General features: G+C 40.4%; 1 protein-coding gene across 1 annotated transcript in view; it reads right to left on the bottom strand.

The window, feature by feature from the left end:
• The window catches only part of LOC124275424 (WD repeat and FYVE domain-containing protein 2-like), a 29,943-nt gene extending 17,864 nt beyond the window's left edge, over window positions 1-12,079 (bottom strand). The window contains exons 1-5 of the mRNA XM_046710994.1: window positions 11,917-12,079; window positions 6,341-6,408; window positions 5,367-5,440; window positions 3,859-3,913; window positions 1,162-1,312 (exon numbers count right to left, since the gene is read on the bottom strand). Of these exons, the coding sequence (XP_046566950.1) occupies window positions 1,162-1,312; window positions 3,859-3,913; window positions 5,367-5,440; window positions 6,341-6,408; window positions 11,917-12,068 (500 nt within the window). The 5' untranslated portion in view covers window positions 12,069-12,079. The remainder of the gene's footprint in view (window positions 1-1,161; window positions 1,313-3,858; window positions 3,914-5,366; window positions 5,441-6,340; window positions 6,409-11,916) is intronic.
• Window positions 12,080-14,945: the final 2,866 nt, after the last annotated feature.

Genomic DNA, 14,945 nt, shown 5'->3' with positions numbered 1-14,945 from the left:
TCTTGGCACGCTAGATAATCAGGAAGTAGTGATTGTGCGGTGAATCAAACGCTTAAAGCTGGCATGGGTATGAGCAGTCCAATCAAGGTCCCTTAATCCATTACACTCCTCGCTCTCCTCTCAGGACGCTAGATTGAGAGAGTGACAAGTGTAAATGGCAGCCATGTTGGAAAATGATTGACACTGTCTAGTCCGGCACCCTGTCTAAACCGGCTTTTTATTTCGGTCCCGTGGGGTGCCGGTTTAGACAGGTTTCACTGTATTACATTATTTTTTCTGTGTTCCATTTTATTAGGTTTAAAATATCATGTTTTATAGTTATTTGCATTGTTTAGCCTAAAGTCTGCACAGAAATCCATTGACAAACATTTGAAAATGCATGCTGATATCTCCCCTGTATCCATGGTAACAAAATGGCAGAAACTAACCACCCTGCATAACTGTTACTTAATTATGAATCAAAATAGGATCTGATTGTGCAATTAGAGTCAAATACTATCTCCAACATATTGCAATATGTAGAACAATAGAGAGGTACCACAGAAACATGCCTCACACATTGTAACCATGAGAGTTTCAAGCCCAAATCTTCAGCAGGTGACTACTTTAACCACTAGGCTACCCTTCCATCCCCTGTTTAACAAAAAAATTGGATCACAGGCCATGTTTAGGTAAAGTCAAGCATAAGCCATACCATCATTAAGTCAATAGAAATGTTCTTGTGAATGTGAAACAGTCCCTGGACTCGTGAATGTTTCAGTTAGAGTATAACTATTGATATATCAAGGCAAGCTTCCTCAGCCTCTGTTTGTACCACATGTGATATTTGTTTGTTGTTTAACATCCGATATGTTTTACTGGCATTTTAGAAGTTGATGCATAATAAGATAGATTCGTTACTTTATGGTTCACAACTTGTTTATTATATTATGATGTGATGTTTCGGTATAGATTCTTATACCGTTACATGTATATAAGTCGGTTCTGTGCTGTACCAAAACGTCGCATCATAATATAATAAAGAATTTGGCTATCCATAAAGTATCACACCTGTCTTGTTGTTTAACCGCTATATTTCAGCTATGCATTGTATTTTACAACAAGCATGGGTTGCTGAAGATCAATTCTAACCGCGATCTTCACAGTTCTCGTGAAGGATACTCTAGACATAGACACCACGCCCCGGCCTGGTACCCGCCAAGTCTGCGGCCGGTCTCGCTGCAGTGCCACATGAAGTACTTGTCCTTCCCACAGCTCAACACCCACTCACAGCCCAGGGAGAACTTGACACTTGTGACGCGGCCCTGGTGAGCTGAAACATGGAGGATATCAAGCTTGTCAGCTTGCGTGTGATGTCATAGACACGTAGATACAATGTCCGCGACATCCCTGACATTAGAGACCAACCTAAACATCATTTCTTTCTATTTAATATCAGAATATATCACCAGAATAGGGGCGGTGGGGTAGCCTAGTGGTTATTGTTATTGTTATTGTAGGATATTTATATAGCGCACATATCCAGGCAACTAGTGCATGCTCAAGGCGCTGGTATTGTTTTCCCTCGATCATTGGATGTCAATATCAAAGGCACAATGTATTATAAGTCTCAACTCCCTGGGCAGTACGCAATTCTTGCAGCCACTAGGCGCACCGAGTTATTGTGGCTTTCTCATCCTAACGAGGTACCGATTCACAGCTGGGTGGACTGCGACACATAGTCACAGTACTTTGTCCAAGTTCACTGCACGTTGCTGTGCCCGCAACTAGGTGTTTGCACGTATTCATGTGGCCACCATCTGGTCATATACCAATGGATTCGTGGGTTCTTTTAAGTGCACAGGGTTGTGTACTGTACACTAGGGGTTGTGACAACACTGAAAGAATCTGCACACAAAGTTGACTCCAAGGTTTTTACACCCGGGCACAGGTGGGCTCGATCCCGGCACCTCATGCTCACTGGATCACTAGCCTGGCGCCTTAGCCAGCTCGCCCACCGTGGTTAAAGTGTTTACTCATCACACCGTTCTAACACTGTTATCAAGCAAGTGATAAACAGAATGAGGATAGAGAAGCATATATACAAGCATGAGGAGATGTATTTGTTCAACTTCAAGTAATGTGAAAAACGTGATATTTTCAGGGTGGTATAGCCATGAGTGAAAATGTCACAGTTTTCATGTCCAGTATGAGTGAGGTTAACGCCTCTTTTACCAACATCCAGCAGGGGAAACCAGAAATGGGCTTCATACATTCTACCAATGTGGGGAATCGAACCCAGGTCTTCAGTGTGACAAGTGAACACTTTAACCACTAGGCTACCCCAATGCTCCCTATATCTTACAATATCTGTGTCATGATAACATAAACATGAAAAAAAAAATGGTGGATGATTTTGAATTTGACTAAAAACGTAAGGGGAAAATCTAAAGCAAGGATCCACTGTTATTCAAGATCATGACAAACTACAGATAAGAAATTTAGTTGGTTGGTTGGTTGTTTGGCGCCACGCAATATTCCAGCTGTGTCACAGTGGCCGTTAAATAATAATATTTTAATAATAATGTTTGGACCAGACAATCCAGTGACCAACAGCATGAGCATCAATCTACGCAACTGGGATACAATGACATGTGTCAACCAAGTCAGCGAGCCTGACCACCCGATCCCGTTAGTCGCCTTTTACGACAAGCATGGGTTGCTGAAGACCAATTTTAACCCCCGGGCTTTCACGGGTCTACAGATATGAGAACACATGTTAAATATTGTGACGTATCACATTACAATATGCCAATACTGACTGACTGACTATGGTTTTACGCGATTTTTAGCAATATTCCAGCAATATCAAGGCGGGGGAACACCAGAAATGGGCTTCACTACCCACATACCAACCCTGCCATACTGTCACATACCACATACCATACTGTCATGCTGCATGGGTACACCCTACCTCAACTGACTGACTGACTGAGTTTAGTTTTACGCCGCTTTTAGCAATATTCCAGCAATATCAAGGCGGGGGACACCAGAAATGGGCTTAACACATTGTGCCCATGTGGGGAATCGAACCCGGGTCTTCGGCGTGACGAGCCAACGCTTTAACCACTAGGCTACCCCACCGCCCCCCCTACCTCAACAATGGTTCCTTGTGTGTGACATACCTATCTCACCTCCCCCCTACAGCACACCCACAACCATCAACCAGCCATTATCTCAATTTTCACAACAAAAATGATTATACTATTATTATCATTTGTAGTTCACATCAGACAGGTTCATGTTGGTATGAAATGAATCAATGGTGAGATACAAGCTGGTATTGTGAATGTAGCTCAATGGATGTGAAATATGATATCTGTCACAGTTGATCAATTTATTTCCATCATTGAATGTGAGGAAAAATGCAATATGTTTTGAAAAAATATTAAAGCCTATCACTGTCTATAAAATACAATTGCTGATCCAACACAACGTTTTTTCACATGTTTGCATATAAATTACAATAAAATGGATGATTGAAACACCAGACAGCGAGGTCGTATGCACTGATTGTCTGTTATCGACATACCAAAGACCTAATGAAAGGTACTGCCATGTCCACGATAGTCATAATTTTGATTCCCGACTTCTAAAATATGTTTATTTGTTGTTTAATGCCGCATTCAGCAATGCTCCAGCTATATGGTGGCGGTCTGTAAATAATCGAGTCTGGACCAGACAATCCAATGATCAACAACATGAGCATTGATCTACACAATTGGGATACGATAACATGTGTCAGTGAGCCTGACCACCCGATCCCGTTAGTCGCCTCTTACGACAAGCATGGGCTACAAGAACAAGAAGATGAGTTACCTATATAGTCTCTAATGTGTGCCAATCTGTTGAAGTCTTCTGTTATAGAAAATTCCTGCAAAATAAACAAACTGAACAATGTTTTTCAGCAGATAATCAAGCCATAATCTGTATCTAAACTTAAATTATATGTGCGAGAAATTGTCTATATTGCTTACTTGATGTGCATTACCCGTAAATTACATCTTCGATCAGATTCAAAACCAATCACAGATGAAAGATATGCACGCAATAAATTGTGGTGCTTATTGTAATACATGATTGCATAAAAACTTGATTCAGTTTGATAACCATCACTTTCGCTAAGATATCTTGCACATGGCAATTCTATGATATGAGTCATTTTAAGGAGATTTGAAAGAATCTTTAAAAAACTGTGACATCTCAAATGTGATTGGAACATTTGTCACTTTTGGCCAATGAAAATTACATCTTCCTACAAATTAGTCGGAGAAAGTCATGATATTTACGTTCAGTAATTGAAACAGCCACATGAATGATATTAATATCTTGAGACAGTCACTAAATCCCATATATACACGAGACAAATCCATCAGCATGAAGTGCCTATATTCCTGAGAGTGAATATTAATTAAGAAATACAGTTCGCTCTACCACCATATATAGTGTAATAAAACACACTTTCGCCCTGAACTATTAAAGTTAATGTACGAGGACGCTTTCTTTTCTAAGATGCCAAATTTAATACTTTCTAAGGATAATTACGATTAATTTAAGGCAGAAAACAAACAACGGTGTCAGTGACCTAAATTAAGAATCCTCGCACAGGGCTAACTGGCGCGCTGTTCTACTGATGTGTCTGCCCCCCTACGTTAAGACGAACGTTACCAGAAAAAAACAAATGATATCAGTTTGATGACGGTTTACGTTCGGAATAATTATCTTCTCTGAATTGTTTTAATTACATCTGTCATTAACGTAAACCATATGGGGCAATATGAACGTCGCATTTCTACTACCAACGTAAGTTTAGATCAGTACATCCAGATGAAGCTGAGTAGTCAAGCGACATTCCAGGATTGCATTGTGGGAATGTAAACATTGCAAACGTTACCGTGTTGCTGAAAACTGGTGAGTCGAATTGACACATTTTAACCGTCGTAAAACATAAACGTAATGTTTCCACCAGTGATGTTAGCTGCGTGAAGCAACTGCAAACCAAGAAAAGGGATGCAATGGAGAAGTTTACTGTAGGAGGCCGTACGAGACGATGACAACTGACATGCATCGTGACGTCGCTTACATTGTGACGTAGTGTAAAATGGTTCGATTACGAGGGGGCACACTAGAATGGCGCAGTGACAGGATAACGTCATTTAATTGTTACGTCATCAAAAAACTTTACCTTTATTGTCCGACAATGTATGTTTTTTTCGATTGTTCTAACCGCTAGGCATCTTAGCAGTGTCAATCAAAAGGTTATTGCGAGAATTTGTCTCAGCATTGCTGCTGCTCCGACAGAACACAGATAGGCTATCACTACTTACAGATATAGTTCCATTATCAAGGCCTATGAAGATCTTCTTGGTTTCAGCATTGTAGTCCAAGGAGGCCGCCTCAGCTAAAGGAAATATACAGTGTCAGACAACATGCATAGACAACAAGTAGCAGTCACAATATATTCCCTTGAAACAATCAGAATATACACCATACATGGTACACCTGTGATGGAAATAGTGTCTATCTGCGTGCCATGGCATTGAAAACATTGATATGACACAGATGAAATATTTTCCCAGTGCATTGCTCAAATAACATGATACAAATAATACTTCACCTTGATTCATATAAAGGAAAATGTGATATATTGACCAATTCAAATAATTCATTTGTCAGTGCGCAAGACAGGAAATCCTATTTTGAATAACATAGTTTCACCGTTAGTTTATGGGTCCGGGAACAAATGAAGCTGATCTATTCTTGCAGTCATCATAATGTTTAGGAAATCCAGCTGTCGAGTGTTAATAAATCTCTACTGATTTATTAACAATAAATAGAAGTGACATAATTGTTGCAATGTTTAAAAAGGATCATCCAAAGGTATGGGCATGCTTATTTTCACACAGACACACCAAAATGATCAGTCCGGTGCCCGATGGCACCATGCATTTCTATCCCTGCCGTCTCTTATGCCCAGCATAGGGTGCAGGAGACCAATTCAGTGTGCGAAATTTATGCTGGTCCTGTGGTCCCTGGCTAGTAAAAATTCATCAGGACCACTAAATGATAATTTTGCAGTGGTCCTGGTGGCCAGTGAATTTTGTATTGACAGTTAAGTAAATCTATGAATGTTATTTTGGGCCAGTGAAGTACAGACAGGACCACTAATTATTGTCCACTCACTGGTGAAAGGTCACTTTCCCTGCAATTCTAACCCAGATCCCCAATAGTTAATTCAATAAAGTATTAAATATGAAGCAACACTGTGTGTAAAATATAAGTGGCATGGATTATTACTTACATGGCATGGAATGACAGATGCTGGGCCAGTACTGTCCTGTGTCTCGACGGAGCCATACCCTCAGCGTCCTGAAACAACATTATCACACAATGACAGGACAGACATATTGAAATATGTAATATTCAAAATACAACATGACATATACTGCAAAAAAGGGGAGTGGGAATTTCATAATTGCAGTCTGTGACATCTGCCACATGTTTGGAACAAAAATAATTTGGGAAGAGAATTTTATGGATGTTAGCTTCTTTATCATGAGGAACACAATGTTTTGGATTATATGCTTACTCCTTCATTCACCTGCTGAAGGAATAAGTATATACTCCAAACCAGTGTGTTCTTCATATATAGAGTAACTTTAGTTTTACACCGATTTTAGCAATATTCCAGCAATATCACGGTGGGGGACACAAGAAATGGGGTTCACACATTGTACACATGTGGGGAATCGAACCTGGTTCTTTGGCATGACGAGCGAAAGCTTTAACCACTAGGCTACCCCACCGCCCCTCATAATATCGAAGTTGACATCTGATGAAGGAGTAAGTACATGTATGTACTCTGAAACCTGTTCCTCATAACAAAGAAGTTGACATCCATAAAATTCTCGTCTTTATCATGTGTATCACTTCCAAATGCCATTCAAAGACCCAAATATAATTTGTTTCGGCAATCTTAGCTACTGATTAAAAGCCCATATTTAAGAGTAAAATCTACTGAGGATGTCACTGTCAAGTGATGGGTGTGTGCTAGTTGACATGTCATTGATGGGTGTGTGCTAGTTGACATGTCACTGCCAAGTGATGGGTGTGTGCTAATCGACATGTCACTGTCAAGTGATGGGTGTGTGCTAATTGACATGTCACTATCAAGAGATGGGTGTGTGTTAGTTGACATGTCACTGTCAAGTGATGGGTGTTTGCTAATTGACACATCACTGTCAAGTGATGGGTGTTTGCTAATTGACACATCACTGTCAAGTGATGGGTGTATGCTAATTAACACGTCACTGTCAAGTGATGGGTGTGTGCTAATTGACATGTCACTGTCAAGTGATGGGTATGTGCTGGATGACACTTCTCTGTCAAGTGATGGGTATGTGCTAATCGACATGTCAGTGTCAAGTGATGGGTGTGTGTTAATTGACATGTCAGTGTCAAGTGATGGGTGTGTGCTAATTGAAATGTCAGTGTCAAGTGATGGGTGTGTGCTAATTGACATGTCACTGTCAAGTGATGGGTGTGACCTAGTTGAAATGTTAGTGTCAAGTGATGGGTGTGTGCTAATTGACATGTCAGTGTCAAGTGATGGGTGTGACCTAGTTGAAATGTCACTGTCAAGTGATGGGTGTGTGCTAATTGACACGTCACTGTCAAGTGATGGGTGTGTGCTGGTTAACATGTCACTGTCAAGTGATGGGTGTGAGCTAGTTGAAATGTCACTGTCAAGTGATGTGTGTGACCTAGTTGAAATGCCACTGTCAAGTGATGGGTGTGTGCTAATTGACATGTCACTGTCAAGTGATGGGTGTGTGCTGGTTGTATGATTTGTATGTTTTATTAGAATGATTAGGGTGAGCGACTGAGTGAGTGAATTTGGTTTTACGCCTCTTTTAGCAATTGTCCAGCAATATCACGGCAGGGGAACCCCAGAAATTGGCTTCACACCTGTGGGGAATTGAACCCGGGTCCTCTGCGTCACAAGCGAACGCTTTAACCACTAGGCTAACCCACCACCCCAGAATGATTAGGGATTACTCTTTCTGATTAAAGCTCATGTACTTTTTTGGTTGAGTCCCATCTGGCATATAAACTCACACTTATCAGGCTCCTAATCAGTGGCACTCAAAGTCAGTGATCTAACCCACTCAGCCACCACAGAAAATGGAAATTTACCACTTACTTTGTGTACAAGAATTACAAGAATTCATTGACAGAGTGTAGTACAGATGTCCTGTATGCTTAACAAATGGTTATTCAGCATAAGTTTTCTTAAATATTCTATCTGCCTGGCACTGGCAGTCTTACGAACAAACTTACAACAAATCGGCAAAGCAGGAAAATGATCTGTCTTTAAACTCAAGAGTATGCATGGTATGGGCCATAGATTTAAATGTGAAATGTTTACAACTGACATTTTACATGTTTTTAAATGTTCCAATATCGCAATACTGCAGTCTTTGCAAAACATTCCATTTACAGCACTGCAGAGTCACATGATCAGTAACAGCTGTTGAACATCCTGTTAGAAGCTAACACATGACAATCCCACCAGCCATCTCATAGGAAGGAGCCATTTAAATCATCAACACTGATGATTAATATGCAAAACAATTCTGACAAAAATAAACATTTCAAAAAAGGAAAAAGAAAGCTCTTCTCGAGCCATTTGGAAACAATCCTGTGTGAAGGCTTTGTGAGTATTTATGCAATGTTAATAGATGACAAATTTTGAACCAGATACCATATGTTTAACATGCAAAATACTTGGGGAGTTGTGGATTTCAGTTTGCGAAAAGATATTACTTTTTATTTTTCACATTCTGTTCATCAGTGGGTTGAGTGAAAGATGCTTTACAGTTTACACTTCGTGTTCATTTCAAGGTAGTCAGGGTATAACTGAGCGTATGCTAGGCAAACAAGTGATTGATAGCATGAAACAACGATCCTGGGAGTAAGATGACCAGCGTTCCAATCCACAAAGCATTCGTAGCACAAGGCCATTCGTAAGTCTGTCATGGACTATAGAGTGAGTATAGTTTAATGCCGCACTCAGCAGTATTCCAGCTATATGGCGAAGGTCTGTAAATAATCGAGTCAGGACCAAACAATCCAGTGATCAACAGCATGTGCATTGACCTACGCTGACATACATGTCAACCAAGTCAGTGAGCCTGACCACAAGCATGGGTTGCTCAAGATCAATTCTAACTAGTGTTACGTAAGATTGAGGTAGCAGTCACTTTGTGGATCGGAACACAGGTCATACTCTGCAACCACCCTGTACCCATACAAATTGCCTCTAATGACAAACATTCTCTGCTTAGGACCTTGTCAGCTCTGTAATGCACATGTCAGGCGCGTAGCAAGCCATTTTTGTCATGTTAGCCCAATAGGTTTGAAAACTATATATTTAAATAGTATTGAGGGCTTGCCCAACCTTTTAGCAAAACTCGTGTGTAAGCCCGGGCTTTTTTTCATAATGGTAGCTATGTCCCTGCATGTGGATAAAGGGGTACCGGATGTAACCAAGACAGCTACATAAACAATAGGTATTAAAGTACGCCATGAAGCTACACAGATGTAAATAGGATACAAAGATTGGAAAAGTACTGTTAATGCTACTGTAACAATTCTTAGAGTATTCTCAAATAGTAACAGATTATCTTGAACAAATCCAGAGGTACAGATAAGCTGCGTATCTGCATAAATTACACAAATATTTATGTGAAAACTCAATTCCTATTGAGTCTATTGCGTACAAGTACACTTGAATTTCTGTAAAAACTCAATAAATGTGATCTTACATGCCTACACTCAAAAATGTAACATCTTACAATCTTAGCTTGGATAGATATAACTGAGGTATACTGAGAGGTTCTGTTTCAGGACATGATCTTGCAGTCTTTCCGTGGTGTAGTGGTTAGAGCGTCCATCCGGGAGAGCGGAAAGTCGCGGGTTCGATCCCTGACCGCATCATACCAAAAGACGTTAAAATATGGTACTTGTTGGTCCCTGTCTGGCGCTCGGCATTAATGGGTACAACAAGGACTGGTCGGCTCGGAGTCAGTATACTGTGTCTGAGTGGGGTATTCATGCTTCACTGCGGCATGGTATCTCAGTTGGCTAGCACTATAAAACCAGCTTCAGTCTGGGCTAGTACAAGCAGCCGCACATACATATACACACGCATGCACATCTTCATATGAGCAAAATATTCTCAAGCACGACGATAAACCCAACTTCACCTCACCTCTCATCGTTTCTCATATTACAGTTTAACTATAAATAACAAACACTAACATTTAAACATTATTATTTTTTGCAAGTAAAGGAAAATGACAAAATACCCCATTGGGTTTGAGTGAGGTGGGTACAATTTATTTGGTTACTCAAAGGAAAATTAGGATACTCAATTGAGATGACCACAAGCGAGTACATAACTCAATGACCCAAAATGTTATCTAGCTCTGCAAATCAAAAATATTCGTAACCTTTCGCTCATACATATATGTTTGTAGTACATAGATCTAGTACTACAAAGTCTGTACCAAAACCTGATAAGTCTACGGACACAAACAAGGCTCTTAAGATCAGTAGATTATAGAGTTAACATTTGCTATTATTAGCTCAGCTACCCAGGACAGACTTTGACTAGACTTACACTTTGGGTTAGTGGCTACTATATTGTATAATGACATATTGACACAGATCCCAGTCTTCATAAACCACTTTAGTCTGTTTCTGTTGCCATGGTAATAATTATCATGGTTATCTTAGCCTTACTCCAAATATTTCAAACCTGAACAAACATGTTTTTTAGAACAAAAAAAAAGATTTTCATCATATTGGCATTCCTTAATACATTTCAATACCGGCTCATAAATATTCCTTTGACAAATTCAGTTTGAGAAAAGGGACTTGATTGTGTTGATAATTGTAACCGTTGATTTAAGTTCCTGATACTGACTGTCCATGACAATCACAATAATGACCATTATTGGATGAGCCATAATTTTACAAATGTCATGAAAAATTGAGTTAATGTTGTAATTGCAAAGAATATTTCATACTGTCTGGAGGCATACGTCTGTCAAGAGAATTTGGAACTGCCAAACAAAGTAGTTGGACCTAGACAACAAATGCGCAAGTTGTCACCATATAATATTCATTGTTAACAAATGTTCCAGATGGCATAAATACATGCTTACATGTGAACATGCTTCCTGGCATGATATAGTAATTAGCTGTTCAGTAATACCAGACAAAGTTTATTGTACTGTACTGTACACTGCACAGGGATGTTTATTGGGATTGCCCTCCACAATCATACACCATACACCAAGAAGGTTACCATGTCCACAGGCATGGTAGGCTGATAATGAAAAGAAAATGAACTAAAGTTGAGGCAAAGTTCCTCACTCATCCAATCATACACATATGCTTTTGTTTAGTGGTGTGATGAAAATAAATGTAAACATTAGTGACATGGTGTAAGATGTACGTGTAGCCCGTCTAGTGTATGACATCAGCTACTCAGCCGTCAAGCCTTTGTATACATAAAGACCGTGAACGTCAGATGATCATGACACACCACTCTCATGACGATGTCATCGTCACATCGTATTTTATAACATGACCCATTTCATACGATTATCTTGAGGAGTTATTCTTATTTTCAACATCAAACACCCCCTAACTTGCTCATACCCCTTTCTACTGTGTTGGATTTACAAATCTCTCTCGGTATATTCTTAATTTATCACACAGAGAACGTAAACAATGCATTCTGCCAGGAAGGAGGCGTTTCTGATATCATACGGGGTGATGATTTGGCAGTCATTTGACCATACTCACTTGTCGTCACTGACACTTATGACACCATCTTCCCGAGGGATAAGCACTGCCATGTTGACACTGTCGCTGCATCCTTCCAGTTTGTTTATAAGCATTGGTTTTCTGACATTTCCAACTGGTTTTCCAGCGGCTGGCTTGATTTCAGCCGCCATTTTGTTTTTGTCACGTGATCTTGTTTGCAGGACTGCAGTCGCGTGCGAGAACGCTGGGTACGAACTCGCGCTAAAATCAAAAGAGGCATTTAATTTTGAAACAAAAGAAAAAAAATACGTTATTATATGGATATCGATAAATGGATAGCACAAAAGTAATTCGTCTATTGCCTTTTCTCCTGATGTTATATTTATCGTTTATCCATCTGACTGAAGAAGTATATATAGTTAGGCCATCACAGTCAGATGTTTTTATAGCCTTTTGTTTACGCACTGTTTTATGAAAAGGGGCGGTGGGGTAGCCTAGTGGTTAAAGCGTTGGCTCGTCACGCCGAAGACCCGGGTTCGGTTCCCCACATGGGCACAATGTGTGAAGCCCATTTCTGGTGTCCCCCGCCGTGATATTGCTGGAATATTGCTAAAAGCGGCGTCAAACTAAACTCAGTCAGTCAGTCAGTCAGTTTTATGAAAAACACTTCTAGATGGTGTCGTCTCAGGACGCCGACCTTTCGATTTTCCACTAGTCTTAGGACGCCGACCTGCGGTTTCCTTTGAAGGTTAGGTTCTGATTAGGCGTAATTAGGGTTGCGGATAATCTACTCTAGATGTTATAATACGGTGAACTCGTCGCACTAGGTGAACATATCTCAGTGGAACGCAGTGGAACCACCACAACTCAGATTGGCCAAGAACCAGCAACAACAAGCTGGTCCAGTACGCTGCTGGCCAGAAGCGTCCGTCCCAGAAGAAGAAATACAGGGACTTGGAGCCACGACTGGATGACATCCGTCACCAGCTCAGACAAGGGACACTGTCCGTGAGACAGTTTGCTGATTCAGCACTCCACCTGTTGCATTTGGGTTAAAATCTGTGGATCAATCTCTGTGAACAAAATGTGTGCCATATGTATCATGAATACGCATCGGATATGCGATGTATTTGTTAAAAATATCTCGTATTTACTTGTGTGAATCATTGTAAAAAAACCCGTTAAAATCTGTCAAGTGCGTCTGTTGATGAGTGCTTCAAGTATGGAAATAAACTGATAAAAATATAAACTGTTGTCGTCTTCTCATTAGGTGTGCTCTCATCCGCATATTTATTTAATCTCTTCTGCCAACTCGTTGATCCTTCATTGTCATCGTAATCCTTTATTAACTGGCAAAATGAAACTAGTCTCAGGACGCCGATATTTTGTTTCCACTCAACCGTGCAGTTTGGTCGAAAGGTCGGCGTTATGAGCCTGAACCTTCTAGATGTATCAAGGAAAATAGTATCAATTTCATATTCTTATATTGTTCCTTCCATAGGCGGATCCAGACCCCCTCTCTGAAAATGCTGTATTCGCCCTTGCCTTCGTGTGCAGTGTTAAACTTAAATTGTCGTGTCTGTTAAACGTGTTTACCTCCAAAGTTGCATATTTCTATTCTTTTTTCGACAGAAGAGAAAACTGTTTTCGTTATTTTAAGTTTCAAAGCTAAACCAATACAAATGTAATGCCAGCGGTGTTGTAATGTACGTTATGGCAACTGTTTCCAAAACTCGAACATAATGTCCTATGGTTACAGCAGGCGATGAGGTAGCCTCGTGGTTAAAGCATTCATCTTGTCACTGCAAGGCCTGGGTTCGAATCCCCACATGGGTACAATTCGTGAAGCCCATTTCGTGAATCATTTCCTATATTGTACATGCTGGTCTCGATTTTAATCCCCTGGATGCGAGAGGGACATATATGTCCTTCCTCTTCAACCCTTAATTTGAAGTCCAATAAAATTCTAAACATATCACGCACCACATGGGCTTGTAACGCTAAAAACTGCCATCAAGGCAGGGGCTTTTTGAGAAGGTGTGCGTGTGCGTGTGTGTGTGTGTGTGTGTTTGGGGGTGGGATGGGGTGATGCGCACACACGAAAAATGGGGGTGCACACTTCATTTTCACGAGTCTCAATGATCAAACACACCCACACCATCTTCCCATTCTGCCTATACAGTCCCATTCTGCCTACACGTTAAAACGACATAATACGGTCCAGTGATCAGGAAGTAAGGTTAATGTGCTGACCTATTCTACCTTTACTAAAGTGAACCTGACCAAAAGTCAACAGTAGGCAATACGGGAAAAATGACAAGAAATATCTTACCTTCATGTAAAATACTTTCATTTCATTGGTCAATGACGCTTTAACAAGTTTCTGTGTCACGCCTCCCAGGAGGGTGACAACTGGAAAAAATATGACCAAGTTCTATGGATGTTCAACGTCTTTATTGCAGTGAACACTCATTGCAATAAAGAAGTTGAATGTCCATAGAACTTGGTTTTCCTTCATCTATACAACTTCTAAAATGCCTCTCAGAGAAGTGGAAAATATATTACCCGCTGCCACGGTAACCGTCAAGCTCTCCGCCGAGAAGCTGAAGCGCTAACAATCGTATGACGTCATAATATGACGCATGCCGCGCCCGGAGTTCGAAAACCGTTCGATCAGCTGTTTTTTGTGTTCACTTTGTACAGATTTACTTTACCGACTTTCACTGCTTTATTTAAGCTATTTTATACATTGAGTGGTTTGCACACTCAACTTAAACATAATTAACCATTTTTATAGCAGTTTCAAGCTTGTCAGAATATGTTTCACTGAGTTTAAAAATCCAGTCGAGAGACAGACGCCATTTTGTTTACACGTCATATAGTCGGTCGCGATCTTAACATAAAATAATATGATGTTTTTTACATTTACCATGGCGGTAAGATAAATACGTTGTATGCTTCTCCCTCGGATAATACGGTCTGATGTACGCCTTTTTGTAGCAGTGTCATCCCTCGCCTACGGGCTTGGGTGACACTGCTTAAAAAGAGGCGTACATCAGACCGTATTA

Source organism: Haliotis rubra, unplaced genomic scaffold (assembly GCF_003918875.1).
Source record: "Haliotis rubra isolate DU_JTF1 unplaced genomic scaffold, ASM391887v1 Scf1048, whole genome shotgun sequence".
NCBI lineage: Eukaryota > Metazoa > Mollusca > Gastropoda > Lepetellida > Haliotidae > Haliotis > Haliotis rubra.
This window is presented reverse-complemented; position numbering and strand designations above follow the sequence as displayed.